Source organism: Styela clava, chromosome 12 (assembly GCF_964204865.1).
Source record: "Styela clava chromosome 12, kaStyClav1.hap1.2, whole genome shotgun sequence".
Classification (NCBI taxonomy): Eukaryota; Metazoa; Chordata; class Ascidiacea; order Stolidobranchia; family Styelidae; genus Styela; species Styela clava.
In genome coordinates, this window is record NC_135261.1 from 6,331,668 (window position 1) to 6,349,606 (window position 17,939).

The 17,939-nt window shown below is 34.7% G+C and overlaps 2 protein-coding genes across 2 annotated transcripts in view; both read right to left on the reverse strand.

Moving 5' to 3' along the window:
• Nucleotides 1-5,437, reverse strand: part of LOC120330499 (titin-like) — a 281,688-nt gene extending 276,251 nt beyond the window's left edge. The window contains exons 1-2 of the mRNA XM_078118750.1: nt 5,243-5,437; nt 183-242 (exon numbers count right to left, since the gene is read on the reverse strand). Of these exons, the coding sequence (XP_077974876.1) occupies nt 183-242; nt 5,243-5,369 (187 nt within the window). The 5' untranslated portion in view covers nt 5,370-5,437. The remainder of the gene's footprint in view (nt 1-182; nt 243-5,242) is intronic.
• A 3,603-nt stretch (nt 5,438-9,040) lies between these two features.
• On the reverse strand, nt 9,041-16,943 carry LOC120329577 (uncharacterized). The gene is made up of 9 exons (XM_039396231.2): nt 16,798-16,943; nt 16,478-16,656; nt 14,995-15,150; nt 14,405-14,581; nt 13,931-14,109; nt 13,422-13,507; nt 13,031-13,165; nt 11,059-11,206; nt 9,041-10,788 (listed from the first exon to the last, which is right to left on the reverse strand). The coding sequence occupies exons 1-9, from the start codon at nt 16,917-16,919 to the stop codon at nt 9,784-9,786; spliced, it is 2,187 nt and encodes a 728-aa protein (XP_039252165.2). The 5' UTR covers nt 16,920-16,943; the 3' UTR covers nt 9,041-9,783.
• Nucleotides 16,944-17,939: the final 996 nt, after the last annotated feature.

A 17,939-nucleotide genomic window follows, 5' to 3' on the forward strand; every position in this document is an offset into this window, starting at 1 on the left:
TGCATACCTGCATGGTGTAAAAATAAAGATATTTGTTTCCCTGTGAGACTGTTCTATTGATAACAATTTAGTTGGGTCACAGAGGAAAGAAAAGCAAATAAAGATTGTAATTTTCAACAAATTCTCCACCAACTGTTGAGTGGTTGAATGGTGTTTAAAAAAGTGGTAACAAGTGTTCTCACCAGACACGTAGGCTATTTTCTTCCTCAGAATGTTTTCAATATCTCTTGCCAGCATTTTATCTAAACGAAATGTTTATTTTAACAAATTAGATTTCACTGAAAAATAGAGAACGTAATTGATTGCGTTGTCTAATGTTTTTATCCGGGCGTATATCGTGATTTCTGATAAACATAAATTGTAATGTCATTGGCGCTCCCGTAGTATGTGAACCAGGTTAGGTTAGGCCATCATTTTATTCCAACTTTTCTTATTTTAGTTCTATTAAGTGTTCGGGGACTAGCCAAGTGACTCCTGTAGTATTTGTACCTGGAATTATGGCCTAACCCTAATCTGGTACACACACTACGTTCCAGTGTCCGCCATCTTGGTTCACATACCACGGGAGTACCATGTCGTTTATATTTTCATATGTAAGGCGCATGCATATTTGTGGTAGTCAGTCCTTCTCAATTTCTGTCAAATTTTTGTTATTTTCTTACACTAATTTAGAGGAAAATGCTCATTTAAGATTCTACTTCCTACAAAAAGTGTATGCAAATTACCTAAAACTATATTACTGGTATTCAAACACTTGGGCATCTACGCCAACGAATCAGATGTCAACATGTTAGAATAAAGACATTTTACCATGGTGGTGAACTTTCTGCGTTTTTTGTTTTCGAAAAAAGACGGTTTTATTTCATTTTTTTTTTTCAACAAATAACACTGGAGCTTTTTTGGGCGGATGTCTGTTTTTCATTTATCAGAAGTAAAATTACAAAGTAGAGAATTACAAGATTTTCAAATATACAAAATATGAAAACTGATGTCAATTTACTTATAATAACACGTTTTCATTTAAAAAAACGATTAGGTCTCATTTTCGAGGAAACACGGTAGTCCAGGTTACAATTGCTGTTCTATACTAAGCGTTATATATATGTTTCGTTATTTCATGTGTTGTAACTTTCACATATGACTTACGTAAATATCCTGACTCTCAAAATATGAAATATTGATTGATAAATACATAAACAAAATTCCTCCTGCTCAACAACTGTCATATAATAGGAGCATGTAGTCATACCAATCGATCCCCGAGTAGTACGAGTGTTTCAATACATTCCATTTCCCAGTGGCAACCCACGCCCTAGCTATCCACGTATTTCATATAATTACTTTTTGATCAAAGACGGGACGGATTAAAAAGACTTCTCGTAGTCTCCGCTTTTCAATGTCCCATACCCGACGTAAATTAAATACGCGAATGCGTATGTTTATTACGACACAAAAGGCTCAACGTACACCACCCATTGAAAGGACACTCGATTCCTGTGTACAAGCCTACGCAACAAATTAAAATTGTATCTTTCTTTGTTCTTTTCATGAAAACTGTTTAACGCTTTAAATGATAGTGACTGAGTGTCCACCAAAATTGTGTACACACAAGGATGTAGAGACATCTACATATTACTAGCCGCGCATTTCTACTCCGAATAATCGCTTCCTGGTTCTTGGAATGGATATTCGTAAATTTTCCGTTCGGTCCGGTAACTATGAAATGAAACCGTTTTATTATTTGAGTTAATTTCAGTTTTAGTACTTTATCTCTGTCTCATACCTGTGTTTACGGCTTAACGATCGAGACGATTTAGTTCGACTATAAATCTAGAAATATTACTAAGTATGTGGGCAAAACAACCAACAACTATTTAAATTATTAACACTTTTTAGTAATGATGTTTCTAATAGGACAGAAAATGCGGTTGGATCATTAAGACTGGTATTCTGAAATAAATATTAACAAAAGCCAAAAATATCTAACGTTGATTAACCCAGTGTTTCCCAAACTTGTTAGGTCTCCCATGTACAAATTTGTAACTGCCATCACAAAACATGAAAATGTTGTATAAACTAGGACTTGGTGGCCTCATTTATTTCATATTCACACAACGACATTTAAAGTGCGCGTGGATTTTATACTTGTAATAGGTGCTGTATGACAATCGAAGTGTCTAAAGTTAGTCCCAAAGTAGTTTATAAATGCTCAGGAAATAGAAAGTGCTTCAAAAATTATGAATATGGATCATCTGAATGGGGTTTGTTTGGAAAGAGATTGTGATTCATATAACATGCCGAAGATCGGAGTTGTCGTTTTAAGTATGTAGTAGTAGTTAGTATATGATTTTTGCAAACGAAACCTAACAGAAAAACACTCATCATGTCATCAAGATACGTGGCAAAAGATCGATGAGGGCGTTGCAAATCTTCCTCCCTTTTACTGGCGGATGTTTACTTACAGCCATCGCCGAAAATGCTCATTTTGAAATCAACGTGTCCCTATTTTCAATCGCATACTTTAATGTTTGTATCATGTTCAACTCTGAGGGGGCAGATAAATCAGTATGGCTCGGGGAAAAGTAATGATTTGAATCATTATCATATTCTCGTCTATCGAGCAATGAATTTCCTCCGTCTATCAAATGAAACAAGTTTTCGGCCACCTTAACTCTTTCAGTTATGATCAAACCTTAAAGTTGACACCGTAGTACGCAATACGCAAATACGATGAAAGGAATGAAAAATAAGAAAACATAAATAGATATTTGTGATTGTGTTAGTTAACATAAATAAAGGAATGTCGCTCTTAATACCGGTTATACCATTTTTATCAAAGCTATTGGCCGATTTAAATGTCACACTTTACATACCTTTCTAATATGAGGGCCTAAATTTATAAACGACTGGCCCGCCAAAATGAACTAGTTCAAATATTTGGATCGATATTAGACAAAGTTTCAACCTATTATTGTGCCGTTGCTCACTTGTGAATACAAGTAGGCTCTTGTCGAGTGAAAACGTTGCCAAATCCCGCGTCTGCGGGTAATTTGCTGGTAATGAGGGCCACCTGTTGTGAGGACGAAGTACACAAATTATGAAAATATACATGTTTTTATGACTGTCGGTTAGATATGTGGTTTAATCGGAATGTGCACCGAATATAGTCATGAAATTACAATCTGACAGTACATTTTATGTAATCATTTGGTATTTCATCGTGTGTTGTAATAATTAATCCTGATGAATAAAAAGTTAATATTCGCTCAAACAATCTAAAACGGGATTATACCTATTCAACCTGTCAGCGTCGTTGCTTTTGCTTTGCCAAGTTATGAATAGTGCAATACAAAATCGTTGCTCAGATTTTTAAATATTCATGTAATGGCTTTATAATATGAGTAATAATTGAGATTAGGTGATAAGTTTACAATTATAGAAAAATCTTATGAAATTTCACCAGTTTCTCGAATCTAAACAGTGAAATGGAAATACAACATTACTGAACATTACAAAATATTCTCATCATTTTTGTGTTTCCTGAAATTATTACGCAAAAAGTCGTAACCTCTGTAATGACCCACTCTTCTTTCTGTTTACCATGGACTGTGTAAGGCTAGAGACATCGGGGAACGAAAAATTATCTAGACTAGATATATAATGCTTCGACTTTATTAAATGTTAGGCCGCTGTGTTATATTGCGTTCCTATTAGGCGTGTGATTAGAACACAACACAAATTTAATGCGATTGCACCAATGATCAAAATATCATCAAGTATTTCAACGTAAAACCTCATCAGGGAGGCTGCGCATCTGCCTCTGATTTAATCGAGTTTAGCAATGCCGACGGAGAGTTATTTTTTGCTATTTTTGGTTTTCCAAACTGAATTAGACAATAATTAGATATATAGTTCTTTCGGCAAGACTTCAGAATGTACGCTATTCGTCGACGCCCGATTAAATTAATAATTGAGTTAAGCAATGCCGAAGGTAAGTAGTTTGCTATGTTCGGTGTTTGTGAAGGTACAATGCTGACATTTTGACATTGACGGATAATTTAGATTTACGAAATAGTGGAATACATATCAATTTATCATTGTTGAAATATAAAACAATCATGTAGTCCAGGGGTGCACAACCTTTTTGCTATTGGCGGCCACATTGCATTTATTTGTATTCAACACGGCCTCCAAGGGGTTGATGAGCGCGCGAAGGCGCACAAATTTTTTATTGGCGTTTATGACGTCATAACCGCGTATTTGACCCATGCGAGGTGCAGTCTGCCCAATTATGAAGTATGTAGGACTACTTGTAAGTATAATATTCGCATTTTAAACGAATTTTTCTATTCGGTGTACCTATTCTTGAGCAGATTTATTGCAACAAGTTGCATAATGGCTGCACAATTTTGAAAAAAATCGAAAGTCGGGGAGGGGGGAGGGGCGGTTGCCCCCATTTTCTTGTCCCCGAAAGTATAATATTGTACTTCTGTTTTGCTTCAATATGGGCCAGCATAGCCGCCAAATCCTATATTTTGAACTTTTTTTGTTTATAGGATTTTGTATGTGGCCGGCCGCATTATTTTTTCACGACGGCCGCAGGTTGTGCACCGTTGATGCAGTCTATCTCTCGATATCAAAAGAATAGCTTTGCACAGAATTTAAAGCTTTTGCGGTCAGTACTTATATGGACAAAGGACACTTAATATTTTTTACGCAAATACGTGAAGACTACTCATTGTCCAACTGACAGTAGCCCAGACCGCAAAGACACCCAATATGAGTCTCATTCCTAATGTAAACAATTAAGTAAACAAAGCGTAACGTGAACCCAAGCTTTCTTGTTCATACTGCGATAATAAAGATATATTTCTGGGAATAGTGTTATACGTAATTTAAGCTTGGTATGGTTGTCTTTTTCACCATAATAACAAAAACCGTGGTGAGTACCACTGTTGAAAAATAAGTAAAATCTACTTTTAATTAAGTTGCTTTTAAGTTGGTTTACCTTATTTTTGATAGTATAGGATGTCCATAAAATACTAAAAAAATTTAAAATTGCCAAAAGAATTTATCGTTATCATATATTATTTTTGCGCCCATCGATGTATTAAATGAATTAAATATACTTGAACAATTACTGATTAAAAACCAACAAACCTGGTTAAGGTATATTGAGAACTGACTTCAGAACGAAATTGTAAAGAGATTTTATGGACACCCTATACATTCAATGCCTCACCTGGTATACTTTTCATTTGTTTCGCTTTGTTGTTTGTCTCTGTAAGTAGATCCCAGCTTACTGTAGATTTGTTCTTAGGTTGCACAGTGTACCAGAGATCGTTACCAAATCCTTCACGTTTTGACATCGTGGGAACGCGAGGGTTGTTTAACTTACTTTATTGTTTATGATCACAAAGTTTTGAACCATTTTATGACGTCTATATGGAAAGAAATACAATTTGAAATTTCCGTCTAGAACTCGACCTATTCTCGAATGCATTTTTGAGTTCATTGCTTCTATAAGTAATAAACTTTCACTTGATTGTGCTCATAAATAGCATTAAATATCGTATGCGATCTATGTAGCCTCAAATTACCAAAAAATCCATTCAATATAAATAAAATCTTTAAAACACAACCGATTATATTTCAGTATGGCAAAGTCATTTACAACACATATATCTCATATATCATATATCTTTCTTATAACCTTTACATTTCAACCATGTGGCGTATATTCTCAATGTCAAAATCAGAATGATAATAAAGCGGACAAGACATATACATTCAATCGACGTTATAAAGAGTGAAGATGTTTACACCTTCGTCTCTGTTAATAGACAAACATTTCATCCTGATTGTAATTTAAAAGTCGTTAGCACGGACTCGACTTGCGCGCATAGACAACACCAAGTAACTACAGTCAGGCAACCCGACGTTGAAAATCGCGCACTGCCATAAAATCATAACCATCTCTGCTATCTGACATAAAAGAGTAATAAGATGTAAAACGCATTCTAGTTATAATCCTGACAACAAGGTATTCAAGACACAGTTAAAAACTCAAAAGTTTGTTAAAATCCAGTATATAAAACTAAGCAATGGCTTCTATTCACCAAGACCATTTTAATGGAATAAATATGAAGCTACAAATTCAGTGAGGTACTGGTTGTTGGTTAGGTACTCCCGTAGTGTGTGTACCTGGTTAGGGTTAGGGCATAATTTTAGTCCGATTTTCCTTATTTTACTTCTATTACGAGTTCAGGGACTGTCAGTGTTAGTTAAGTGAATATAACCCCTGCCCATGGATTTCAGTTTTTTTACACAACTTGATGTAAAGTAGGCGAAAAAATTAGTTACCTCCATATTTGTACACACACTTCTCGAGCGCCGTTGGATATGCCTCATCATTTATTTCTTTTTAATTTTACTTTCTCGACTTTCTCGACAATACCCTGCATCCGCGTGATAAAACTTATTCTATTAATACCTTTCCAACTATTCTTTTGCTTATAGCTATATGACACAAATATTAACAAACTAAACTGAGTCGGCGAGCATGTTTAACTTAATTTTCAGCAACTGATCCGAAAGTTGAACTCTTGTTGCCTTAGAAAGCTACTTAATGACAATACCAACCATGGATCAAGGATAGATTTACCATTTAACGCATGAAAAATATATGGAGCATGCTCTGCTTTTGAAATTTCAACAAAACCTTTTAACTGGAATACAAGTGCTGTTTTGGACACGACGAGTTGCGCCATACAATAGGTTCGACACTTGTAACACTATTACGTCCCGATTTTCAAGCACTTTTGGCCACCTATGTTTCTTTATTATAATATTCGTGTGCTTTATCGAGATAAAAGACTTTCCTCCTCTCCTGGTTGTCGGCCTTAGAATTAATCCCGAATAATAAAAACATCTTTTGAAAGCCCAATCAGGTTTTGTTCAGCCTGTAATCGGAGAAGAGGTTGTCCAACTGTAGTCGCTGCTGCCATCACGCGGTATGAGCAGTTGCACTTAGCGTTTTTCATTCATTAATTTATGTTGGGAATGTCAGAACATTTTATAAATTATATTGATTTTTGGTTGAAGATGACAAAAATAGATATGTATATATTTGCCTATTTGAAATAGTATAATAAGGATTTTTTCCTCATTGTCATATGAGTACGTTTTTATTGCTTCATTCCATATCATTGATGATTTTTTGTCCGATTTTTTTTACTCCTGTTTAAATTAATTACTGTTGGACTTAATCATGGGTATCGTTTCTGGATAACCAGTATTGGTTTATGGCACCTTCTATCACACTGAAATGCCATTTTTACATTTTTTTCTATACGTGTTTTCTAAGTTGCAAAGATGATTTTATTTTCATCCAATAGCAAACGCGACTCTTAAAGTGATAAACACTATTATAAACAAAACGTTACAGCCACGCTCGAAAACATAGCATGGAGGTCATATAAATACTACAAGCAGACTAAGTCTGGATGAATTTACTTAATTGTCAACACTGTTCTCCTAAAAGCCCTCGTTTCACGGACACATATTGTGTGTGGCTCACATTTTTAAATATCGCGATTCGGAACACTCTTGGAATCGGAGAAATGTGCGGTACTGTATTAATATTGCTGTGATTCATGAATGTAAAATAACGACTTAAAATTTATTCAGTTAGACATTCATCGTGTACTTACCTTTTTGTGCTCATTATAGTATGCCTGCAGAAATTGAAATAGGTAAAATAAGCCACATCCTAGTCAAAAATTTTGGGGAAAAATTCGGGGTCCATAGCATTTAGTGTCTCCTTTTGGAGACTTCTTGCATTTTTAGGTACTGAAAATTAGAAACAAAGTGGTTTATTAGTTGCTGTGAGAAGTGTTTCCCCCCAACAAAAAGTTGCGTCAACAAGATTAAAACAGTGCTAAAATCGACAATGATTTAGAAAAACGATCCATATGGGAACTACGTGTCCAAAACCGAATATTTTCGTTGGATGTATAACAGACGTTAAAACGAATAATCAAATGATAGTGGCTCAATTTCCCAGGCAATGGGCTTCCACAGTAAGAAATATTGAAATATTTAACTAAATGAACTGTTCAAATTGTATATCTTGTGCCGACGGCAAGTAGTGTATCTGGCTACGGCCAGCTGATCTTGAATTTGAAGAAATGAAGCATAGCGAGGCGTAGTTCATAGATCACTTGTTGCTTTGTACAGATGAGCAGTATTCCCCCATTTGCGGAGTGTGGTATCATATTCTATAAACTGAAATTTAATTCTCGGTAATTCGTGTATTTGCTCAAGGGATTTGCTTGAGTTCGTGTTATAAATACATCTATCTATCTGCCCTTCTTATTTTATAATAGACGAAATTGGAACTTTTCACCATGCCACCTCGTTACCGCTCATGAATTCAGAATAAATTTATTGGGAAATATAAATCAATAAAAATATAAAGAATGTGGCCTATGGCCCGTGAACTTATTGAAATACAAAAAAGTTGTTTGCAAGTGCATATATAGAACAGTAATAAAAGTAAAGTTTTGCCAAAGAAAAAGAATTATTTGTCATAAATAGTGAGATGATAGGGGAAAATAATGTGTAAAAATATTATCAGCTCAGTTTTTCTCAACTTAGGGTACACCTTCGTTTGTCTGCTTTGCGGTAATTGGCTTCCGCAGTAAAAATATTCAACTGAATGAACTGTTCAAATTGTATACCTTGTGTCTACGGCAAGTAGTATATCTGGCTTCGGTCAGGTGATCTTAATCAGAAGAAATGAAGGCTTGCGACGCGTAGTTCATAGATCACTTGTTGTTTTGTACAGATGAGCAGTATTCCCTCATTTGCGGAATGTGGTATCATATTCTATAAACTGACATTTAATTCTCGGTAATTCGTGTATTTGTCCAAGGAATTTGCTTGAGTTCGTGTTATAAATACATCTATCTATCTGCCCTACTCATTTTATAATAGACGATATCGGAACTTTTTACCTCGCCACTCCGTTACCACTTAATAATTCAAAAGATATTTATTGGGAAATATAAATCAATAAAAACATAAAGAGTGTGGCCTACCTATGGCCTGTGAACTTATCGAAATACAAAAAAGTTGTTCGCAAGTAAATATGAAGAAAAGCAATGAAAGCAAAGTTGCGTCAAATAAAAAGAACTATTTGTTATAAATAGTAACAAGATAGGTAAAAATAAAGACTAAAATATTTATAATTCCGCTTATAAATTTATTTCATCGCTTTGGCATTAATAGGATTCAGATAAAAAATGTGGATTAGCGACATTAGGAATACAAAATAATCACGGCGGGTGTAACTTACAACTCATACTATATAATAATGACGTGCAGTTTATTTTAATAATTCTGTCAGGGTACAGTAGTTTAGCTTACTTGTTAAAAGTTCATGACATATCCAAATTCGAAACACCTTATTACAAAACAAAACTTACATACTTGTAAAAAATGGACTTTGTAACTGGTTAGAATCATAGTGATGCAAGAGCGTTTCTTTTTCGAGAGATTATTTAGATTGCGTTGGGGCTCAAAATATATTATATTAATAAATTCGAATAATAGAAAAAGTTTGCAAAGGAAATGATAAGAACAGTAATGCATTAATAGTCATTCAGTTAATGAGGTACATGCTATCTCTCAAACATTGGCTTTGTAGTAACGGACTGATGTTGTATCTAAAAGGTACACCTTTGTTTGGCTGTAATTATCGCGATTGTCAATAGGATTAACTCAGACTACTTGTAAGCTTTCGCCATCCCCTGCTTGTCTAATTCCAGGAAAGTCTGCCAATAAATGAGAATTTACTTCGCAGTAATCGTTACCGCAATGTTGTGGAGTAAACATCACGCTTTTTGGAACGGTATCATTTATCGTCACGGGGTTCATTGGCATGTATACATTGTCTTCAGAAGATTGAGATTGCGACGTATGATCTGAAGGAGCTTGGCCACCAGATTGATCGCGGATGGATAAACCACCATTTGCTGTTTGACAAGTTCTGCCAACGGATGCTTCTGTAACACGGCTGTTTGTGTTTGACAGCATATATACATTACCGGACTGTCTGGTGGTTTCATTTAAAGAAAGCACGTTGGTGTCATTAATTGGTAGCTCAGAGTTACTTGTATTTGTAACTGAATTCACATCATTATTGAAAAATTTTTCATTTCTTTTGAAAGGTTCGTCTCTATTTAATAAGTCATATTCGTGCCCCATGCTATCGGAGCGGTTATCGTCGACGCTGCTTTGATTTAGGGAAGACTTTTCGTATTGTACACTTAGTTTAACGTCTCTTTTGTGATTTTTCATGCGAAAATATCTTACAATGACAATTAGAAGTACAATAATTAAAAATGACAGGACAAATGGCAAAACAGTTATTACAATTCCCGAATCAAGTGGTGCCGTTTGCGATTTTACATGAACTACGGTGTCTCGAGTGTCTGGGGTTGATAAAGTTCGAGTTGTTTCTGTCATTTCTGCAGAAGTTGTGACTCCGTCTTCTGTGGTGGTTGGAATATACGTAAACACAGTTGTAATACGCACAAATGGGGTTGTAGAAACAGTTACGTTACAAGGATCAGTGATAATTGGTTTTGGTAAGTGACATTTTTTGTTTCTTTTAATGTATTCGGTTCTGGAGACGTCCAATACCTTGTTTTTCAATTCCTTTGGCGAGTCGCAATTTATTTGAAGAGAATTCTTCCAAGGCGATGCCAAGGTTTGAAGAAACATCTAGAATATAGAAACATCATTCTAGTATATTGTTGTACATAAGATATACGATCTTAATATCAAATTATATTAAATGTCTTACTGCACGATAACACAAATGCATTTCTATGACGTTTCGTCTGACCGACGTCAGATTTTATCAGACAAGCAGTTGATATTTAAAATATGCTTGTCTGAAGTAGTTATCCTCGCGTAACCTCAACAGGTCCCATTTGTTGGGGGTCGCTATGCTCTTGCCTACTAAGCATATATGAAACGAAATGCACTTACAGAAAATTTGAGAATGTTGCATCCGCATCTCCATTTGTTCCCACTGATATCATTCCCGTAAACTATTCCGTTTTGCACGACTTGTTGAAACCATTCAGCATGTGGGGTTTTCAGTCGATTTTGTCCAAGTTTGAGAGTTTCCAAATGACTGTGATTTAATGAATAGAAGTTTGGAATTGATAAATTTCAAGTAATATTGTGAAATATACTATACAAAACGCAAATATTTTTTCAATCATTTAACTTTGAAATACAAGTTACATCATCCTTTTTTTTAATTTACGGCTGAATAAACAAAATACTCCCAATGTTATTATGATTGAAAAATCATTTGAAAAATATTTGATATGAGGTTTATAATACTCGTGGTTTGAACGATAGATCTCTAGGACATAGGTTCTCAAAGTGCTCCGTACGGAGCCCCAGGGCTCCGCGAGAGAAACCCAGGGGCTCCGCGAGCTATTCGATTACTCTTCAAAATACTGACTCAAAATTTTGTAACTGTTCAAAGAAGCAATGACAGCTTTGATAAAATCTGACAACAATATAGCCTCGAAATATGGTAAAGAGGCGGAATCAAATAATGACATTATTTATAAGCAGTGTCGCAGCCAGGATTCTTAAGAGGGAGGTGGTTTAAAATTGGAATCGGAAATTTCCGCGCGACATTCTTCGCGATTAAAAAAAGGGATAACGAGATTTCTGTTACGTAAAATATTCAATCCATGACCAATGGAGCATTTAACGTGACTCGTCGTTATAATGTCGTTACTCACGATTGATTCGAGATTACTATTATGATTACTAAAATGAAAGAATACTATTCTAAAATAACATAAAATATGTCATAAACTGCCAACTATAAATAAATTGGGGTCGTATTTTTGCGATCTTGGGATTTGTCAAACTTGATTTGTTCTTTCGCACTTGAGATTATTTTTAAGCAAGATATCGCCGTTTAAAAAATCACAATGTCTGGGCAAAATACGAACAATTGAAAATTATTTCATTGCATTCAGCTCCGTCGGTAGTTTCAGAATGAAAAAAGGTACATCGCGGATCGCGCGCACAATTGATTGCGTGCGGCTGCGTCGGTAGTTTCAGAATAGGAAAAACAGGTACATCGCGCGCACAATTGACTGTGTTTCGATTTCGCAGTTACTACGATAAAAAGCTAACATAACACCAACTTGTGTGATTTACAATGTGTATAAAAGCGTTTTCAATCTGAAGTGAGTCTGCTGAAATCTGCTGTGTCTGCTGTGATCTTCCATTTTAAGTTTTAATATTTTAGAATGCGGTTTTTCAATCAAGAAATTTGAGTTGTGGATTTACAACTTTATTGATTATTATTTTTAGCATTTTGTCGCCGATGACTATAATATGGTAACATGTTTTTAACATTGAACTCATAATTCCCCATAAGAACAAAAAAGCAATTTTACGTCGTCATTGTGTAACAATACATGTATATGCCGAGGGAAATATTTGATTTAGGGAGAATAAACACCGGCGTAAAGATGTTTACATGCTGACGAAAAAAATCGGCGATTGTAACGAAATGAAATCGCGAACGTTATTAACGGCCTTTTATGTCTTCCAAAAATGTCAAAAGAGAAAAGATTCGACCCCTAATTTATTAATATGTTCGTCAAGTGCCAAATTTACAGCTTTAGTATGAAATTTAGATTTATTTGGGAATTGTGTTAACCCTATTAAAAAAGGTTCAGCATTTAAAATAATTATAAAGTACATTTAACTTGCCCAGGAATATTAATCTGAAAGTAACAATTTTAACATTTATTTTGGGGCTCCGCGAATAATATTCAACCTTTTAAGGGCTCCGCAACATCAAAAGTTTGAGAACCCCTGCTCTAGGATATAATATAACATATACTATAATTTTATAATTCCCAATGAAAAAGCAAAGTATCTTTCAAAAATTAAGCCTTATATTTGTACTTCCACTCACCATAAACGAGAGAAAGTTAGTCGGTCAATAGTTTCCAAATAATTTTTCTCTAAATTCAAATATCTCAAGTGTGAATTGTGGCGAAACAAATCTTCAGGTAGCGATGTGAGAGAATTATTCTCAAGTGAGAGATTTCTGAAAAAAGGACGTTGCTTAATTTTATAGGCCATTGAGTTTTGATATTTCTATTTTTTTGTCTTCATCTAGATTCTAGAACAGAGGTGGGCACGATTTTTGGATCAGGGGCCAAAAAGTTTGCACACCTAGACTGGCGGGCCATGTAAATATGACGTTGCAGTTACATTTTATGAACATTGTTAACAGCACAAATGTTGCAAAAATTACTGATGCTATTCTTAAATGATAGCGCATATTCTTGCTAAATACTTACTGTAATTGAGATAAATTTCCAATGTGTGTTGATTTAAATTCTTGAAGAAGATTATGGGCAAGATTTAACGTATGGATAGTTGGAACCTAAAACAAAATATTCATTCTAAATTTTTGCGTACTTAAAAATGAGTTTTTTTTTCCACAATAGCAAAAAACAGCAATCAGTTTTCAGAAATGATAAAATGATAATTATCTAAATAATGAAGAGAGAGAATAAAAAATGAAATCTGAAAAGCTTTTTGTTTTTTATTATCACCCAGCCCAAATAGGATGTTTTGCAGTGGCTCAAAATGTTACTATTTAATTTTCGTGCGCACTAGTCATTCAGTTGGTTCAGACGACACACCTATTGTTTTAAAGGCAAGAAAAAACACAACCACAAGTATAGCGATCACGAAACGACTTTGTAGCAGCTACGAGTACAGCAATTCTTTGTAGCGGCGAGCGAAATATGATTTAGAAATTGACTTGAACGGTAACAAACTTGCTGTCAATATTGTTCCTCACCTCAGAAAAATTTGGCCATTGGTTGATTTTGTTGTATGATATCGTTAAAACTTCAAGATTTTTCAATTTGGAAAATGTTCCCAATTTTATTTCCTGCAATTTGTTTTCGTCGAGATGAAGTTGTTTCAAATTCTCAAGACCATCAAAAGCGTCCTCGTCGATGTGCATGATACCATTTGCTGAAATAAAAGAAATCAGACATAAATAGTACGTACCATTTGCTGTTGTATGACTCGGAACACAAAATTCCACATATAAGTGTATAAAAGAGTTTCACATGCTCAATTCAAAATGCAGCAAAATTTGGTGATACTACATGGTGTGAAGTGGAATAAAACTCGTAATTTGCAGCATTTTCCGTACTAATATCGCATCGCTATTCTATCTTACAAATGTGCTATATGGCCTATTTCCTGAAATATATGTTATAGTTTCAAAACTCCACAATCTCCAATAAACACACAAAAGAGTTACCGGTCAGAGTCAATATTTTCAGATTTTTCAATCCCAGGAAAGATTCCTTTTGTAGAACAGCAATCTTGTTATTGTGAAGAGACAGCTCTTCCAGTGAATCGAGTCCAAAGAACATTGTTGAAGAAATCTCATTCAGTTGATTGTTTGCAAGATTGAGAATTCTAAGTTGAGACAATCCTTCAAATAAAAATAAAAATTATTATAATTTGGTCATGTTTGGTTTTTGTAATAATATCCAGAACTCATTAACAAAAAAGTGACATTAAAATCGTATTAGTGAACTGTTGTTCATGCCGTTATTGTGGTGAGCTACAACAATGCCCTTCACATTACCTACTGCGAATAGTATCGTCTGGAGGGCTCCCACGGGACCCGTTGATACGCAAAAAATTGCTGGTTTCAAAATTCGCATATCCACGTGGATTTTGCGCTGATATAATTTGGTGAGATAGCGAACAATAAACCACATGTTCAAGTAACGGTAAACTACATAGAAAAATACCAGTAATCATATTTCTATGCGCTGTTCTCTTGATTTAATGTTTGATAGGGCTTTAAAGTCCTGAACATGAACTTTCAGATTATTTTACCTTCGAAAGCTCCATCTTTGATATACTTGATGTTGTTTTTGCAGAAATCAATTGTGTTCAAATTTGGGTTTCCAGAAAATAGATTTGCCTGTAGCTCAGAAATATAGTTTCTACCACATTTGAAGACACGAATGTTATGATATTTTTGCAGATCACCTGAAATAAACAAAATACATACAATTCATAAAATATATATATATAAATATATACAGTACATGCGATTTATTACGCTGTGGGAAATGGTGAAGAATTGCGACTGGAATGGGTATCAGCACGCTGTCGATAAGTTCCGCAGAGTTGATTTAGTCTTGTGCTTGTCAAGTGGGTTGATTTAATGAAAACCAGATTCAACCACGACTAGCTAACGAATATTTTATGCATTGATGCGAGGCGTATCAGCAATATTCAATATATTCTTTTTTGTTGCATGCTTGATTTAGTTTGTTTAGACAACGCTATTATTTTCCAAACGCTTATAAATTTAGCTCGACGTTGGCAACATATGACAAATATGATTTTCCGATATTAATAAACTTTTGTTAGGTTCTCTTATGGTAAACGTCATGGTGTATGCGCTCGAAAAAGAGAGATTAGCTTTTCCCAAGCGTTCCGCAAACTGTAGTCGTAAAGTAACTTTACATTGATATGCAAATGGGTATTTCCCAATTCAGGAAACGATGTTTCGCTGCGGCAAGTAATGTTTCGGATGGAAATGAAACTTTTGTTCTATATCAAACAATGGGGTTTCCGTATTTTACAGAACCAAAATTTGACTTACATTAAACAGGGGGCACTCTGCGTTCATGTATTATCTTATATTATATCCAAATTTACGTAGAAATATTTTCCCCACACAATTTTTTTTTAACAAAAGAAAACCTCAGCCTCTTACTATTTTTAACCGATAAATTTGTTTATTAAAAAAAAATATACCCATATAAAGACAGATTTTTGAATTTATTTTATTTTTTAAATCTGGGTGTTAATATAATTCAATTCAAATATAAAATGTATGAACATAGGGCGTCATAGTATCATTAATGTGATAAATTTTCAAGGTGTTTCTAGTCTTAACAGCACAGCATCGAATAAAATGTTGGGTCGTAAAGACTTTGTGTAACTGACTAGTTGCCTTGCGTCACCATGTAAGCGAAACTAAACTCTCAAGTACACGAAGAGGGAAGTTCCCGGAGCCGATTCTGTGCTCTTATGTTGGTTTTGTTCCTCATTGTAACCACAAGTATTTCAGTCAAATACGGTATTAATTTTGAATAGTTAATTCAATAATATAATTTAAATATTAACGCACTTAAAACCTATAGTGCATGCAGAAATGATTAGTCCCACTAGCAAATTCAATGAAGTACAATGGAGAGAGATGGAACGATCGTCACCAATACAATTACCGAGATTTACAAAATGACCCATATTACCGATACCTATATATCGGATAATAATATAAAAATTTCCATCATTTACTTACTTTTAACCAACGTTTGCAAACAACTGTCGTTGATGTAAAGAGCTGACACATTTCTGCAAGTCGTGTAATGAAGAATCGTATCTGGGTCGGGAATTTTCGTATAGTTAGATTGATCGCACCAGAGAGAATCATCCTCTCGATATAACATGCATCTTGGATAAATTAATCGTTGATCTTTTCTGTAATAAAAAGGATTAAAAGAATATTTCATATGTTGTAATATACGTGAAACGTTTCGTAACTGAAAGACGTCAACGAAATATAGTACGCTCAAATTTAACCGTAATTTTTAACTTTTCAAAAATGCAAAAAATTCTTACGCTGTACATTTGTCCTTATCCATTTTGCAATCTTTTTTGTTTGTTACAGAAGCTGTCGATAAAGTGACGAACCCCAAAATTACAAATAATGAAACGACTTTTGATTCCATATAGGCAGACATAACGTAAAATGTTGATTAGCATATACACCTGTTGAAAACATGAAAAATCACAATTGTATTCATAGCTTGACATACTTCGATCTATTGCAAAATATTTCTACGGCTCAGCTGACGTTTACTTGTTTTAAGACAGGGCTGTGCAACATATGTTGTCGGTGGGCCATATAAGCAACTTCAGACATCAAGCTGGACCACACAAAAAACTAGTTTTTCCACGTAGATTTCCACGTAAAAAATTCTCACAATGCCAAATTTATTTATTTATGATTTTAGTGGGACACTTGAAATCTTGCAGTTTGTTAACATCAGCCTTGACGAAAGTTAAAATTATATACTTGATGGGGAAAAATTCGAGGGTGAGAATGACTGTACTAAATGACTTGGTGGGTCGGATTTCGGGCCACCTGTTACACACCTCTGTTCCAAGATATAGCGTCGTTTCAAGCTTGTCTCTAATACGCTATGGTGGTTTTTGTTCACATTACGCTGTTAAATCGTATACTAACTGAGAGTAATTGGGGCGTATAGGGTCGACAAGTTGTGTTAGGTATAAATTCATGAAACTACAATAAATCGAACTTTTGTGCGATATAGCATAATCATAGCAATTTATATTGCACAGAACTTTTATTCGTTTGTGCTATAATTTGCATTATGACTCATCGCGGTTACTACCGTCTATCACTATATACTGACTAATGTAGCTAATTTAGAACAGACTAAATAATAATTTTCTAATATTAAACACCTCTAGTGAGCTTACATCGACCATCTCTACTTGACAATTTAGTGATTATAACGGCGTTTCAGTTTAAGAACCCCGCTTTTAAGTATGTCCTTGTATGTATTTGAATTCCCCCTATTCGAGAGAAGAGTTTCGACTTACCCTCTCTCGCATGTATTGTATAAATATAATACCCAGTTGAGCACGGCTCGCACACAATCTATTACGTTTGTTTATACATCCTTTTATGATTGTGGGAATACCCAACTGCCATCATATGTGGTCCCGACTTGGTA